At 32.7% G+C, this 16,359-nt stretch overlaps 2 protein-coding genes across 5 annotated transcripts; one reads left to right on the top strand and one right to left on the bottom strand.

Annotated features, from left to right (window-relative positions):
• On the top strand, nt 1–2,184 carry LOC112524540 (berberine bridge enzyme-like 21). Its single transcript, XM_025134399.1, has 2 exons — nt 1–1,651; nt 1,881–2,184. Exons 1-2 carry the CDS (start codon nt 37–39, stop codon nt 1,967–1,969), a joined length of 1,704 nt encoding a protein of 567 aa, XP_024990167.1. The 5' UTR covers nt 1–36; the 3' UTR covers nt 1,970–2,184.
• A 5,702-nt stretch (nt 2,185–7,886) lies between these two features.
• Nucleotides 7,887–11,237, bottom strand: LOC112525088. Of its 4 annotated transcripts, XM_025135040.1 has the most exons (9): nt 10,926–11,169; nt 10,809–10,855; nt 10,184–10,503; nt 9,580–9,651; nt 9,388–9,455; nt 8,986–9,139; nt 8,832–8,912; nt 8,449–8,538; nt 7,887–8,315 (listed from the first exon to the last, which is right to left on the bottom strand). In XM_025135040.1, the coding sequence occupies exons 3-9, from the start codon at nt 10,427–10,429 to the stop codon at nt 8,220–8,222; spliced, it is 807 nt and encodes a 268-aa protein (XP_024990808.1). In that variant the 5' UTR covers nt 10,430–10,503; nt 10,809–10,855; nt 10,926–11,169; the 3' UTR covers nt 7,887–8,219. The 4 variants fall into 4 exon arrangements, with proteins under 4 accessions (XP_024990808.1, XP_024990807.1, XP_024990809.1 ...); XM_025135039.1 differs by lacking the exon at nt 10,809–10,855 and having other exon boundaries at nt 10,926–11,237; XM_025135041.1 differs by lacking the exon at nt 10,809–10,855 and having other exon boundaries at nt 10,184–10,386; nt 10,926–11,184.
• Nucleotides 11,238–16,359: the final 5,122 nt, after the last annotated feature.

The raw sequence follows: 16,359 nt of genomic DNA on the forward strand, positions 1-16,359 counted from the left end.
TCTTCCTTTTCTTTAAATAATCATCCGACAATAACAATGAAGTCGTCAATTATGCTTTCCTTACTACTCTCACTTCTACTTTTCTCCTTTTCAAATGCAGCCATGGATCCCGATTCAGTTTATCAGTCATTTCTCCAATGTCTCCCTTCACAATCACCGGAATCTGACCACAATCTCTCCTCCATCCTCTACAGCTCCACCGCCAATTCCTCCTCTTACACCGCCGTCCTCCAAGCTTACATAAAAAACAACCGCTTCAACACCACTGCAACGCCTAAACCCTCCATTATTATAACTCCGACAACCGAATCCCAAGTGCAAGCCGCTGTTCTTTGCGCTAAAAAAATCGGTGTTCAGATTAAGATTCGTAGCGGTGGTCATGACTACGAAGGAATCTCATATGTCTCATCGGAGCCTGATTTCATCATACTTGATATGTTCAATTTCCGGTCGATTGACGTCAATATTGCCGATGAAAGTGCGGTTGTCGGAGCAGGAGCACAGTTGGGAGAACTTTTTTATAGGATTTCGGAAAAGAGTAAAGTTCACGGGTTCCCTGCCGGAGTTTGTCCGACGGTCGGTGTCGGTGGGCATTTAAGCGGTGGCGGTTACGGAACCATGCTTCGTAAATATGGATTGTCTGTGGACCACGTTACTGATGCCAGAATTGTTGATGTTAACGGACGGATTTTGGATAGAAAATCAATGGGGGAGGATCTTTTCTGGGCGATACGCGGCGGCGGTGGCGGCAGTTTTGGTGTTATATTATCTTACACTGTGAAATTAGTTCCGGTGCCGGAGGTCAATACCGTATTCCGGATATTGAAAACGGTGGCAGAAAACGCGACGGAACTTGTTTATAAATGGCAGACGGTTGTGCCTAACATCGATGATGATTTATTTGTTAGAGTTTTGTTACAGCCGGTGACGGTGAATCGCCGGAGAACAGGTCGGGCTACATTCATAGCACATTTCTTGGGTGATTCCGATAGATTGGTGGCTTTGATGAACAAAAACTTCCCGGAATTGGGTTTGAGAAAAGAAGATTGTATCGAAGTAAGTTGGATTGAGTCAGTACTTTACTGGGCCAACTTCGATCTCAACACGACGGCGCCGGAGATCCTCCTTGACCGCCACTCCGACAATGTTAATTACGGAAAACGAAAGTCCGATTACGTACAAACTCCGATTTCAGAATCTGGGTTGAAATCAATCTTCGACAAACTGGTCGAATTGGGTAAAGTTGGCTTCGTTTTCAACCCCTACGGCGGGAAAATGTACGAGATTCCGGCCGACGCAACCCCATTCCCTCACCGCGCCGGCAACCTTTTCAAAATACAATATTCCGTCAACTGGAACGACCCTGATCCCGAATTGGAGGCAAACTACTTGAATCAAAGCAGAGTTATGTACGAGTTCATGACACCATTTGTATCAAAGAATCCAAGAGGTGCATTCCTGAACTACAGAGATCTTGACATCGGGGTGACCTCCGGCGACGGGAAGAACAGTTACAGTGAAGGTGTGGTTTACGGCGAGAAGTATTTCATGGGAAACTTCGAAAGATTGGTGAAGATAAAGACGGAAGTTGATCCCGATAACTTCTTCAGAAACGAACAAAGTATTCCAACTCTCGCCGGAAAAAGCTCAGGCAAGTCCAGGAAGATGATGAAGTAATAAATATAGATCAACTTTTATTTGTATATCAAAAAAGAATTGAACTATGATAGCTTTACAGTGTTGCACACCGTGCATGATTACTTGTATAATTCCACATTGATAAATATGGATTTTTAATTTTAATTTTTTGTATTTAACGATGATTATCAAAATTAAATAAATAAAAATGGGTAAATTTGTGGGTTTTGATTGTGTACCAGTTGGATCCACTGGTTACTGTGAGGAAGCAATTAAGATGATGAAGATTGGGATATTGTTGCCATGGATGTGCCAGATGCTATTGGGTTGACTTTGACTCGGAGGACGTGTGTTCCGTGATCATCGTTTGGAAAGAGGTAACATCATAGGTCCGACAATGTGTTTTACGTATGAAAAAATGTCGTTATCATACATTTAATTTATGTTTGAATATTTCCGTTATTGTGAAAACGAAAAATCAATCATTGATATGATTTTCATTTGTTGTTTTCAAACTTCCAAATGAAAATATTATTTTGTTATGAATTAAATATATGCAATTTCTTTTTATGAAAATAGAATTAAGTCATCAACTAAATTAACCCAATAATTACCATACTTAGGAGCCGTTTATTAAATGCTTATTTGGGTAAGCGTTTACCAAGTTACATTACCTTATCGGATGAACATGGAAAGAACCATGAATCTTATCCGGTAAGAACGAGGCAAGGACCTAGAGTTTTACCTGGTAAGTGAGGGCAATGACTCTTACCACGATCAACTCTTACCGGATAATTCGTTGCATAGAAAGCCATTTTTTTACTAAAATCTTATTCGGTAAGTAAATGATAGTGTTGAGTTTTTCCGCTAGATGCTTACCGGATAAGTGCTTGGTAACGGCCCCTTACTGTGTAGAAAAAAAAAATGGTTAGGATAAAAAACATTTATTCTTTAATTCGTTTACAAAACAAATTGACTACAACAAATACGACTTGTAATTTTACAAATAATTTAACAGGTTTTTTATAAATCAAATCAATACAGTATGATATATGCTTTGATTTGATAATGACAAGAATTTTCTAAAACATTATTTTTGTTTTTGCATGATTACTATAGCAATAATTTATGAAATTTCAATCAATCAATCTTCGAAAGTAAAAATGTTATGTCATAATATTTATAAAATGTTTATCATGTATTTTCAAAAGAAATGTTGAACTTCTTATTAAGCAATCATTTTAATTTATTATTTATCATCTAAAACTTATGAAATATAATATTAAATCAGTTTGTGAATAATAAGTCGGATTTGACTTGTTCAAACTACAATTGATTGAGGTTTGAGTGGATATTAAGAAATACAAAACAGTAAAGAGTTTTTGGTTTGGTTAGGTAATGAAACGATGGAGAATGAACTTTTTGTTCCTCCAGATTAACCTGGAACGAAAACATGGGGTTGAGAGGAAATGAGTTCATTATATTATATAACATCAAACGTTTTCTTTTGTTTTATTATCATTGATTATTGTTTAATACTTATAACCAAACACTCCTTAGAAGTTCATATTTACTGATATTTTTTTGGTAAGTGCTAAATGAGGTAAAAGAAAATTTGAAGTGAAATAAGTGTTGATTGAAAATTATGGTTTATTAAAAATTTTATATTAATTGCTAAAATAGAATTTAAAATGAATATATTGGTATTCAAGAATTACATAAGGTAATTTGTAACATCTCAAAACTAAAAATATCCATATATTAATTAAAAGCCAAATTATCGACACCAAATTCAACAAAATAAAAGATCCTAAAAATGTTTCAGTACTTTACAACGAAAATACAGAATCTTACAGCTAAGAATTATTACAAAACTAAGGATAAAGGAAAATAAAAACGACTCGCCAACACTTCTAGGATCACATCTTCTCTTTCTCTTTCGAGCTACTCTGAATCTGATACTTCCCTAAAAATGATTCTGTTTTGAAAATAGAGGGTTAGAGCATAAGATATAGTGAATTTTGTTTTATCACATTTCCTCAAACATAAAAGTGGTAAACTGATAAACCAATAATTGAAATATATCATACTCAAGTAACATTAAAGTGCATTCCCTTCACACGGACATTGTACAACATTTGTAGCAACCCCGAGACAAATATAATAATTAAGCTCCTACTTGAGAAACAAATTCGTGGCATGCATATCACAACTCCCAAGAGGTATCACTACATCAAGGTATCCCATGTCTGTTGTACAACTCCACACACCCCCCCTATAGACAGGTATAACTCAATTTTAACAACCGTGCAAAAAGATAGGATTTACATATAAACTCATATATGCATAAAAACCATGTTAGTGCTTCAAAAGTATTTAAAACATTTATGAGGCATAAAATTTAGTGTAAGGGAACTCACAAGCCGTTCCCACTCCACCCCAAGCCTAACGGCTAGGAAGCTCAAACTAACAACTGAATTAACCAAGTTAAGGAAGGCGTTAACTCAACTTAAACCCCTTATAATATAATCCCCTAAAGAACCCCCAAAATGAAGGCTCAAAACCCAGCTCAAAACGCGAAACAAAGCAGACTAAGTTGCGCCACAACAGTGGCTTACGCAACTTGTGTCGTGACCTAGGTCGTGTGCCAAGTCGCGCGACACACTGTTTTGTGCTGCTTCATCCCTACAATTCATTTCAGCCCCAAAACTCAAATTCAACCATAGATCCATGATTTTCAACTGAATTTATTAACCAGAATCAAAAGGGAACTTCTCAAAACCATTTGCAAAACCAAAACTAATTATCAATTGCTAATTAACTCACCAAATCTCCAATTTAACCATGTGTTCATCATCCATGGAGTTTCCACCTTCAAATCCAGTTTACCAAAGTGAAAACTCTCATGATTCACAATAAGTGAGTTGGTTTAAATCACAAATTCGAGATAAACTTCCAAAAAACATAATCTCCCATAAACAAATGATCCAGTCTCTAAGAGACACGTAGAAGCCCTAGAGTTTCAAGTTCCATCCAACCAAGCTCCATTAAAGAAGAAACAAGCTTAAAAGGTAGGATTCTTACCTAAGGTGGACGATCCTCTCATTGTGCTCCTTCCCAAAATTGCTCAACCTCTTTAAACAAACCCTTCTCTATCGATTCTCCCAAAACACACACATACACCTAGAGGAGTCATTCACCAAACGGTTGAAATGAGAGAGTCCCCTCTCGTTTAACCTCTTATTTACGACTCTGGCCCTTAAAGATTAGAAAAAGTTACAACTCCATCCTAAAATTTTATAGAGAAACACAATAATAGTGTGGGTTATAACATAAATTCATCTATGTCATTGATCCATGCACACCCTACGAAGCATAGGAAGAATATGATTCTCTGACGAGTCTGCCTCCTAGAAGAGTGACTAACTACAGTGTCAGGAGAGTTCGAGCTGTAATGGGGTAAGACATGTCTTTCCTTTGTCGAAGGCTACAATCTGAAATACAAGTGCACCATCAATGGAATAATGAGTAAATTCAATCTGGAACTTGAAGTGCATTAGGGTAAAACTGTTGTTTTCTTGGGTGAAGATCATGGAGGTGAGTCACAATGGCAATCAGTTGTACATGCAAGTGTGGATTGTTGATGAAATTTGATATCGATGTTGTGGATGTGGTTTCGAGTGCAACAATATTGCAAATGAAGAAAAGAGGTGGTCACCTTTCCTCTTATGAGTAAACGAAAGTTGTTTTTTGGAAGGGTAGACCAAGGAAAAATATTTCAGACCATGGTAAGCTACATTTTTATTTTAGTCTCTAGTTACATCTGATATTTTGTATGACTAGGATATAATCGGACAAATTGTCTGTATAATATTAGTAGGCTAGAAAATACAAGACAATTTTAATTAAAATAACCATTTTAGCCCTCAAAATGATGTTTAATGTTTTTATATAATAGTTATAAGTGATAACTAAAGATTTGGATAATTTTATTTAAAAGTAGTAATACACTTGATTTATACGATAATATAAAAAATTCATACGTACTTTTCATATTGTTTTTGTTGAAAATACTTGTTATATAATATTTGTAAATAATACAGAGTATATATATAAATTTATACATACTAAGAGGTCGTTTACCAATTTCTTACTCGGGTAAGTGAACACCAAGTCACTTTACCTTACCGGATGAATATGGTAATGACCAAAATCTTACCCGGTAAGAGCGAGACAATGACCAAGAGTCTTACCTGGTAAGTGAAAGCATTTACGTGATAAATTGTTTCATACGATACTATTTTGGTGAACAAAAATCTTATCCGGTAAATAAATGATACTGTTAAATTTTACTAGTAAATGTTTACCGGGTAAGTGTTTGGTAAACGACCCTTAAATAAAAATAATATAATCATCATATTCCGAATCTAGATAACGGGCACATCTTAACAAAACGACATATTGATCGCTATCCTTGTTTTCTCATTATAAAAAAGTTAAGTGTACTTTTTATTCATACATAAAAAAATGACATAAAATATTTTAAATGCTATACACACACTGACACACTCGTGATATGATTTTGTGGTCATCCTTCAACCGCGACCGATAACGAGATGGGGTTCTTAAAACACTACAAAATCAATAATTCAGAACATGTACCACCATTTATTATTGGATACTAGAAAGGGTATTCGTACAACGCATCAAAACATATCTTGATTTTAGTGTTTTCGTTTTTTTTTATGTCAATATAATACGGTTTATGTGGTTTTGAGAAAATGATAATATTTTTATTTTTAAATAAAATATAAATTTAAAAATATCATAAAATTTTGAAAAAAAATATATTGATATTAGTATTAAATTAATCTTTTTAAAGTTCTTGTGTTTCGGTGTAATTTCTTTAATTCAATTTTTTAATTATAATTTAATTTAGGTTTAATAATATAATTTTTTTATAAAAATCATAATTAAGTATTATGTTAGAACTCAATGATTATCTTAATTATATTTTAGATTTTTTATATTTAAAATGAGATATTTATCCAATATATTTGATTATGTTTATCTGCAGTTAGTTACACGAATTCAAATATAGAGCTTTAATAAGTTGTACTTATGCACAATTTACTTGTAATATTAAATTTTAAGTAATATGCATCAATAAACAGTACTTCGTGCATAAAAAGTAGTTTTTAAGAGTTTTTGTCAAATTCTTTATAATATAGTATAGATTATTAAACCTTATAAAATCCCTTTTTTCGTAATCTTAGGTTTTCAGTTTAGTGTACCGTTTAATTTCTTGAACGACCATAAATAATCTGAAGTGATCGTTGGTAAACCTTCATAATCACAAGGATCTAGCAGATCTGAATTTGAGCCCGAAATAGATAAAATTTTCCATTACATCCTCCGAAAGCTTAACCAGTGTCAGGGACGAACCAAAAAATGTTTTCAATCGGTGCCACCATTGAGTATAAGAAAAAAATTTATACATTTTTTTTAAACGGTGACACTATTTGACTAAGAAAAGAACGCTAACAAGATTCGAACTTGGGTCTGATGTGAAATAAAAGGTTTGCAAACCAACTTTACTAAATAAAACTTGTTCTCATTGTAGTTTCAAAATACATACAATAACACACAATAAATTAAGACGGTTGCATCTTTCATGAACTTAAAAATTTTTTACCCTTCGATGAAAGAATACACATGCCACCATACCATCACTCAAATAATTATAGAAATATTTTCTGCAAACTATAATCAAATTGTTTATTATTGAATGCAGTGGATAAATACTTTTTCGTGTTGAACGTTAGTGGGTTTGAAGAACCAATAACATTCAAGTTGCAAATTAGGTTATAATCCACTACATGGGAATCTTACAAGTTTTATTAAGGTGGATCCAATTCTTTTTTTTTTAATTTTTTTTTTCAAGAACTTAAAGTTGGTTTTTCAGTTGATTTCGATAGGGTTTTCTTGATTTTTTGATCGATTTTTAACGACTTTTTTGGGTTTTTGGTTGTGTATTTTCTAATATTGTAAAACACACGTCAAACTAGCATATACACCTTTCATACCTAGTTACAAAATCAAGTTGATCGAGTGAGTAGGACCTCACTCGGGGGTTCATAGGTCCGCCCTTATCTCAAAATTGAAATGATCCTCCTATAACCGAAAGCAACGTTCGTTTACAGATTTATTTTCATCATAAACAGATTGAACCTTACAGAACATCCAAATTTCGAAAGTAAGAACAATCACTTCTGTGATTATCGTAGGTGGAATTATTTCATGCGTAATTCTTCCGTAGATGCAATATATACAAACGTTTTTTTCCCGAAAGCTGCATGATTTTCGAAAAAGAGCCATACAGCACGTTTTCAAGATACTTTTAGACCACTAAATACAGATCTAAACTTGATGGGTGCATCACAACTCGATAAGTATCGAGTTGCATCTGTTCTAGTTGGAGCACCACTTTCATGAACCCAGTTTATGAACAAACCTTTCTACACAAATCACGTGGTTGACGGTTGACTTCGAGTCTGCCGACCCCACATGGCACGAGACGACTAATTAACACGACCCGTATGTGGTTGATACTGCAAAGGTGTTGAACCTGCTTCTTCGTCATCAGAAGAGAAAGATGATGTTGATCCATTAGACGCCTGATAAGAATCGACCAACACCAATATTAGTAGTCGTTTTGGATCATTCGTGTAAACCCCATTTGGTAAAGCAATCGCCGGACAGCAAAAGAATCGAAGACCTTAAATTAAGGCAAGATAGTTAACTACTCACCAACCGGCGTTGCCGATTTACCAATGCTGTCATCCCTTTTAGGATGAAGTAGATTGGTATGATAATTCCTGAAGTTCGTAGGAGTAGCAACTGTAACACATGGGAAAGCGGTGAAAACATATATACCTCATATGCATCGCCACTACAACAAAACCGCCTTTATAAGAGCCAAATATGTCTTAATAGATTGTTTAGGATCAAACAATTTTAACAAGTTCTCTAAGACAATTTTAGAATAATGCCTCATAGTAGTCTTTTAATAAAAAGACATAACCGTTTGGACATCTTTGGCGCGTCCTGTAAAGCCAATTTGGTTGTAGTACGTTTTTTCTATAATGGATGAAGTAACGAATAAAAGGATGAAAGCAATAAAGAGTTCCCACCAAAAACACAGGTAACGGGTAATTTCCCACTCCGTTTGCAAGTACGGGTAAAGTGTGACGCAAGATCAGGAGAACGATGAACTGCATACAGAAAATAAAAAACGTTAGAGAAAACAGTAGAATACGAGTGTGAAGAGCTGGGAAGAGAGATTACGATGACAGCAACTGAACGGAAACATAAAATGCTTCTGGCGGTGGAATCTGCGTACTCATCGTATCCTTGATCAAGAAAATTATGATCAGAAGAAACAATGGTAATTATCTGTGGATTATCATTCACGTCCCTTCTCGCAATCTGCCAATGGCCCCTGATAAATGCATGGAGGAAAGCAATTTAGCAACAAAATAACAACAATATAGTTTGACTTTTGAGGTCAAATTAACCAACTTGGAACTAAAAACCGGATACGAATTCAATTAATTCCACGACAGATCTTGAACGGTTATTATTCAAGTACACAGATGGTTACAAAATCGAAAAAAATCTTGGTCTCTCTTATGAAACAAAATCCATTTGACCTCAAAATCAAGATCTTTAAAGAATGGATTAATGTACCTGAAATTTGCTGGAAGACCTCCTAACCGGAACACTGGAGGTGGAGCTGTATACCCTGGTCTAAATTGCTGCAGATAGCCATATTCTAAAGAAGATAACTACGTGAAGCTTCGAATGTGTGCTTAATTTTAAAAAATACGAAAGATTTCCGGCTATTTAAAGCTCAAATAAGTTGCCAAGATAAAAGCCCACCTGATGGCATATTTCGCACACGATATCACCCTTTTCATTACACCATCTTTGAACACATCTGCGATGAGCATACTACAAAATATAAAACCAGATATGAACCCAAGGAAGTGAAGAACCATGGAAATGCATTCGTTATCAAAGGTTACAAAAGATAGACCAATAAGACGCCCACACAAACATAGATAATGTAGCTTAATGCTACCAACTTCCCGTATCTAACTTCTAGACGGACTATCCTTGGCTAGAACCTATAAGGGGTCCAAACGGTTGGGCTCGACTACAACCTTGGCAAGAAGGTTGTATATGACTCATGCTCCTTCCTGTTTTACAAATTTCGTGGGCGGCAAAGATAATCTAAACTAGATCAATATTTGGCTTAGGAAATTAGGTCTATATTTGGCAAACTATAGGCTAGCTGTTAGCCAAAAAGCTAGTATTTAACAAGGTGGAACAAGCCTATATTAGGGGTTAATTGGTCATTTTACCTGTCCTATCTTATCAAATGTTGTAGAACATCGGTCCTGGCTGGGTACCAAACGCACCCATATCCAGAAATATTTATAATCTGCATATGCTTAAAAGCAGTTGGGCAGAATAAACCAACCTTCAAGCTACCACAACAAGAGCAAGGAGTCTCCATATTCGAATCAAAATCTTCATCCTGACATATCCTGCATTCAACCATTTTCCTAGGAGTATAAACAGCTTCAGAATCCATATGAGATGAACAATCAATCACTGTTTCATTGGCAGGAGCCATCGGATATGAAGGGCTTCTGCTCTCAATTGCAGCCTCTAAAGTGGACTCTGTGAGTAACCGATCAACCAAAAACACAAAATGATCTCCCATCCTTGTTAATTTCACTATCTTGGTAACAAAAATCAAATGGAAAGCTTTAACTGGATTGACTCCTTCAAGTAATCCTGAACACAATTCGAATTATGAATCAAACTCATAAAACACAAACTAGAGCTTTTGGGTAGTGAAACTTCCCTATAAATTCAAATTAACAAAAACCCCAAATGGATTTGACATCAGATATCATTCTACTGAATGGAAATGCGAAAAAGATTAGTACCCAGATGTATAAAATGATCAATAAGTCGATAGAAAGCTGAAGTCAGACAAATTAGGGGGAATTGAGCAAGAATTTCAAATGAACAGAACCCAATTCGGGAAAAGTTAATATACGACGAAAATAGACAAACAAGAGCAAAAGAACGTTTACCCAAATGGATAAAAAGGTGATTTGACTTTCTATGGAAGAACACAAAGCTGAAAGCAAAAGAAGAGAGAATCTAAGACAAAAAGGCAAAGCGAAAGGAAGAAGAAAGACGAGACTTACAAGAAGGGGATCGGATATGTTGAAAGCTAAGAAATATATCAATCTTATTCACTTGTAGAAATCTCTCTGCAGCAACCCTAAATTTGCACAGTGAAATCCATTCATTCGTTCATTCCAATTCGTGCTTATTTTTCTCTCTCTCACAATAAACATGGGTCTGCCATTTTTACACTGATCCCCAAAAGATAATTCGATTTATATTTAAAAATATCTGCCCTCAACACACACACACACAAGCTACGTGATCGTGTGAGTATGGGGCGTTGCAACTGCGAAGCCAACGCCACTAACTTTTTCGAGAATTTTTTCCCCAATTTGAAAAATGGAAATCGCTTCAGTTTTTGTCCGAAGGAAGCATGCGCGAGACACGTGCGTCTCCACTGGAGCCCACTTCTCTTTGCATGCCACGTTTCTTATTTCATGATCCCATCTTTGTGACTCCGAACCGCAACATTGAGTTTTAACGTTCCATTTGGATTGTTTGATCGATTGGTGAATAGTTAGATGTAGAACGATTAAATTGTTAAAATAATTAAGAGTTTTTTATGATATAGTATAAAATAAAATATAATTGTTTGGTAATTGTATACAAAGAAATTAGGGCTCTTAATGGTTAAGAAAGATTCATGATACAAAATCATTCAGGATTTTAGAACCATTAAGAGACAGATTTTTTTTTGACAAACAAGATTCACCTCTTAATGAAACTATTAAGAAGTAAACAAACAACTCCTTATAAAATCATCTTTTGTCATAATTTTTAAAATTAAAAAAAAATGAGTTTTTCTTTTTAAAATGTTTTAACAAATTTATATTTTGTTGTCTAAAATAGAAAGCTAGGGAGAAAATTGTAAATAAAAAGAATTTTCTAAAATTTTATGAGGAAAAAATAAATGATTATTTTATTTAATTTTACCAGTTATTATTTTTTATAATATTTTTTAAAATATATTGAGATGATAAATTAGAGAATATTATAGTAATATAATTTATATTAAAATCTCTAAAATAGAGAACCTATTGAAGATGAATGTAATTCTTTTTAGAAAATTTATGTTTTGGTTCTCTATTTTAGAAAAATTGTTGAAGATGCTCTAAGATTGGACCGGATTAAATTTGAAGTGATTTCAATTTTAGTCGCATACTTGGTCTAAAAGGTTTTTTGGATTTGAAATCTTATGATTCCATTTAAATCTTATAATATATTATTTTGAAATATCACAAGGATAATTGGTATTTTATGAGATTCCTTAAGATTTGTATATAACATGTTTTAAAATGTGTTGAAACTATTTGTTTTCTAATAATTAATAAATAAATAAAGGTAAATTAATTATTTTATAATTATTTATAAAAAATTGAATTCAATTCCGATCTAAATCCTACAAACCAAAAATTCTAAGGGGCCGTTTACCAAACACTTACCCGGTAAGTGCTTACCGGTAAATTTTAATACTATTATTTACTTACCGGGTAAAACTTTAGTCCATCAAAACGACATTGTATGCAACAATTCACCCGGTAAGCGCTTACCATAGTAAGAGTCATCATCATCACTTACCGAGTAAGATTTGTGGTCATTGTCTCGCTCTTATCTGGTAAGATTCTTAGTCCTTTGATATTTATCCGATGAGGTAATGTGACTTGGTAAACGCTTATTCGGATAAGTGTTTGGTAAACGGCCCCTAAGTAGTTCTAAATTCAAATTCTTACCATACCAAATCATTCCACGAAATCTAGATCCATTTTCATCAAACAAAATACCCTTTTTGTGTATCTTGCAACTTTAGATAATTACGAATCTACAATGTGATCTTCTTTTGAAATTTTTTTATAATTCGTGAAGTCCAATTATATTATAAAAATTGGTGTTGAGGATCCTTATGTATACTCTTTTATCTCATATCTTACGCACCACATATACAATTGAATGTCCACATAAGATGAACGCATTATGAACACACTCTAAATCTATGGGATCTGGTATTGTCTATGAACATATTGTGAACATCAACCGAAGATGGGGTGTCTCATACGGGAAGGAAGCGGTGCTTTAAATAAAGGGTAGTGGTGTCATTTTTGTGGCTGAATGAGGACAACGCATCATTTCTATCTGTGCGATTAAGCCATGTTATGTGTGAATAAGCTGTAAGTAAACAACCAAAATAAGTTGTACGAATAAGCCAGATAAACCAATAAATCTAATTAAACCGTAAATAAACAACCTCTTATTTGTTAACATTTATTTAACAAATAATGTTTATATCGCCCCTTATAATAGTTGATCTGTATATTAGACTTTTTGTATTCACCATGTGATTTTGAGTCATGATTTTGACGTCCATTTTTATGATTGTCTTTATTATGTTATAATTATTGTTGAGTTAATATGGAACATTAATTTAAAAAAAAAAAAGCAACATATATTTTTACGCAAATCTCGAAATAAATTTCGTCTTGACGTTCAAATGATATGTTATCATGTAAATTAACATGGGATTATGCAAAACAACGGTATACTAATTTTTTTATTATCAGAGGCTGTTTGGCAGTTGTTGAATGGTTTGGTGTAAAATGATTAAGTGGTCAGAATGATTAAGAGGCTCTCATGATATAGTGCAAAATAAAATAAAATTATTTGGTAATTATTTACAACGAAATTAAGGTACTGAATGGTTAAGAGAGACCCAAGATATAAAATCATTAAGAGGGTTTTAGAACCATTAAGAGACATATTTTTTTTCGCCAAATAAGATTCATCTCTTAACAATTCAGATGATGCCTCTTAATGAAACTATTAAGAGGTAAACAAACAACCTCTCAATTATGTTGATTCATTACATGGTCACAAAAGAATTTTTATTTCTCTTTGAATTTAAACATGGGACCTTGACACTTTTAACCTTTTGAAGTCTAAGCTCAAACCAATCAAACATCATTCTTGTGGAGTTGTAATTAACACTTACATTAAGCTTAACTAGGATATTTTGTATAACAAATTTTAACATATCCAACAAACAAATAATTTACATCATTTTATAAATATTATTCCTTATGGCTCTCTTAATCTTGTAAATTAAATGTCTTTTTGAAAATTGTAAGGGAGTAGGTGAATTTTAGGCTAAAAGACAAGTCATGAATCTTTTATTGGTCTGGTTGGTGATCTTCTTAATAATAATTTTTAACATGTTACAAAAAAAAATATTATATTATATTATTTTCGTAATAACTCAAACCAGAAACTCAGTATATGTGGTTGTACATACTGTTTTTGCATATATTGTTATCAAAATAACGTTGCTTCGTTTTCTTTTACTACGAATAATGGACACCATCAGGTGTAACTTAAAGCCAAAACATTTAAAATTTGTACACCCATATGTCACACAGTTGATGCATTTACAACAATTCTAATTCAGATACGATACTAGTAATAAATTTGATATAAAATCAGAAAATACACCAGAAGTTTTGGAGGCTACTTGACTTCACCACTTGTTAAGAAAACAAATGTGATTAGGTTTTGGGAAGACCAATAGCAAACACGTATGGACCACACTATGTAGGAAAATTAGGTTTTGAGGAGCCGGGGCCTAGTAACAACGGAAATCACGATATGATAGACGTTTTGACACATGTTTTAAAATTAAAACAAAACAAAACGAGTAGATATTATGTATTTTGTAGTTTAAATTAAAGTTATTTTATTATTAACCTATAGTTTTCATCCCTAATTCAAAATACCCTTAAAAAAACTTATTATATTGCTATATTATGTCAATAGTAACAGATAATAAACGTATTCAGAAATTTATTAATTTTAACTGAACAAAAATCAACATAAAATTAGCCCCACAAATGGATGTGTTTGAATCAAAGAGGGTTTGGTGAGTTTCACAAGATGTGGTTGAACCACCATATTAAGTATAGCATATACTCGTATGACTATCATGCATCATTTATTTATATGTTATATACCATCATATAAGTTAATGATTTAAAACCTAAACTCTTAACTATATAAAGATTTTTACCTGTTATAATAAATTATCGAATGGTTGATCAATAATTGATTAGAAAATACAAGAAAAATGAGACGTGACAAAATAAGGTTAAAAAAGGTAAGGGGTCATTTACCTAAATGCTTACCCGGTAAGCGTTCATCGGTAGGATGAAACACTGTAATTTATTTTACCGGGTAAGATTATAGTATATCAAAATGGTATCATATGCAACAATTTACCCGGTAAGCACTTACCATGGTAAGAGTCGTCACCCGCACTTACCGAGTAAGACTCTTCATCTTTATCATTGCACTTATCGAGTAAGATTTTTGACCTTTGTCATGTTCATCCGGTAAAGAAAATTACCCAATTAGCACTTACAGGATAAGTGTTTAGTAAACGGCTCCTAAATTTTAAACATGAAAAGGTTTTTTTTGGCTTAGTGATATGAGGGTCTTTGCCCTCCTAAAAGGTAACATTGTGTTCTTGAAATATTTTTTTACAAATGAAATGAAAGAAAAGAGAGAAAAAGTGGAGGAAAGTTAAAAAAAAAAAAAAAAAAAAAAACCTCGTGTTTTATAAAAGGAAAAAAATAATGATAAGTTTCTCCCAAAACTTTCTTTCCAATGTGGAAGGAAAGGAAACAAAAAAAGCTAAAACATTTTAAAAAATTATTAAAATTACAAAATTACGTAATCTTCCATTCCAATAGATATATTTTTAAAGAGTGTAATAATAAATATAACTGCTTTTCCTTTCTTTCAAGAAGACAAATAAAAATATTTTTTGTTCCATTTATTTTATTTTATTTTCACTCCAAATTGAAGAGAGTGCAGAGGTTTCAAACGTCACCAAATATTAAGAGGATGTGTAAATTTATTTATTATGTTTGTTATATATAAATATTATATACTTAAAAAAGATTAAATTTAACATGAATTAGGTTGAATTGACTTATAATTATAGTTTCGTCATTTTTTTCTATTTTTATAAATTATTTATGTACTAAACACGACTACGAAAAATCTATACTATATTATAAAGCATTTGCCTAAAACTCTTAAAAACTCTTAAACCCTTCCCATATMTGAATTCGTGTAACTAACTGTAGATAAACACAATCAAATACATGATAAACATCTCATTTTAAATATAAAAAATCTAAAATATAATTAGTATAATCATTAAATTATAACATAATACTTAATTATTTTCTTTATAAAATTTATAATATTAAACCAAAAATAAATTGTTTTATTATTTAACTTACATTAAATTATATAAAAATATATATATATTATATATTATAAATCATTTGACAAAAACTTTTAAAAACCATTTTTTATGCGTAAAGTACTTTTTATTAATGCATACTACTTAAAACTCAAGATTACTAGTAAATTGTGCGTAAGTACAACTTATTAAAGCTC

The sequence above is a fragment of the Cynara cardunculus genome (genome assembly GCF_001531365.2).
Source record: "Cynara cardunculus var. scolymus isolate 2C chromosome LG 13, CcrdV1, whole genome shotgun sequence".
Lineage (NCBI taxonomy): Eukaryota > Viridiplantae > Streptophyta > Magnoliopsida > Asterales > Asteraceae > Cynara > Cynara cardunculus.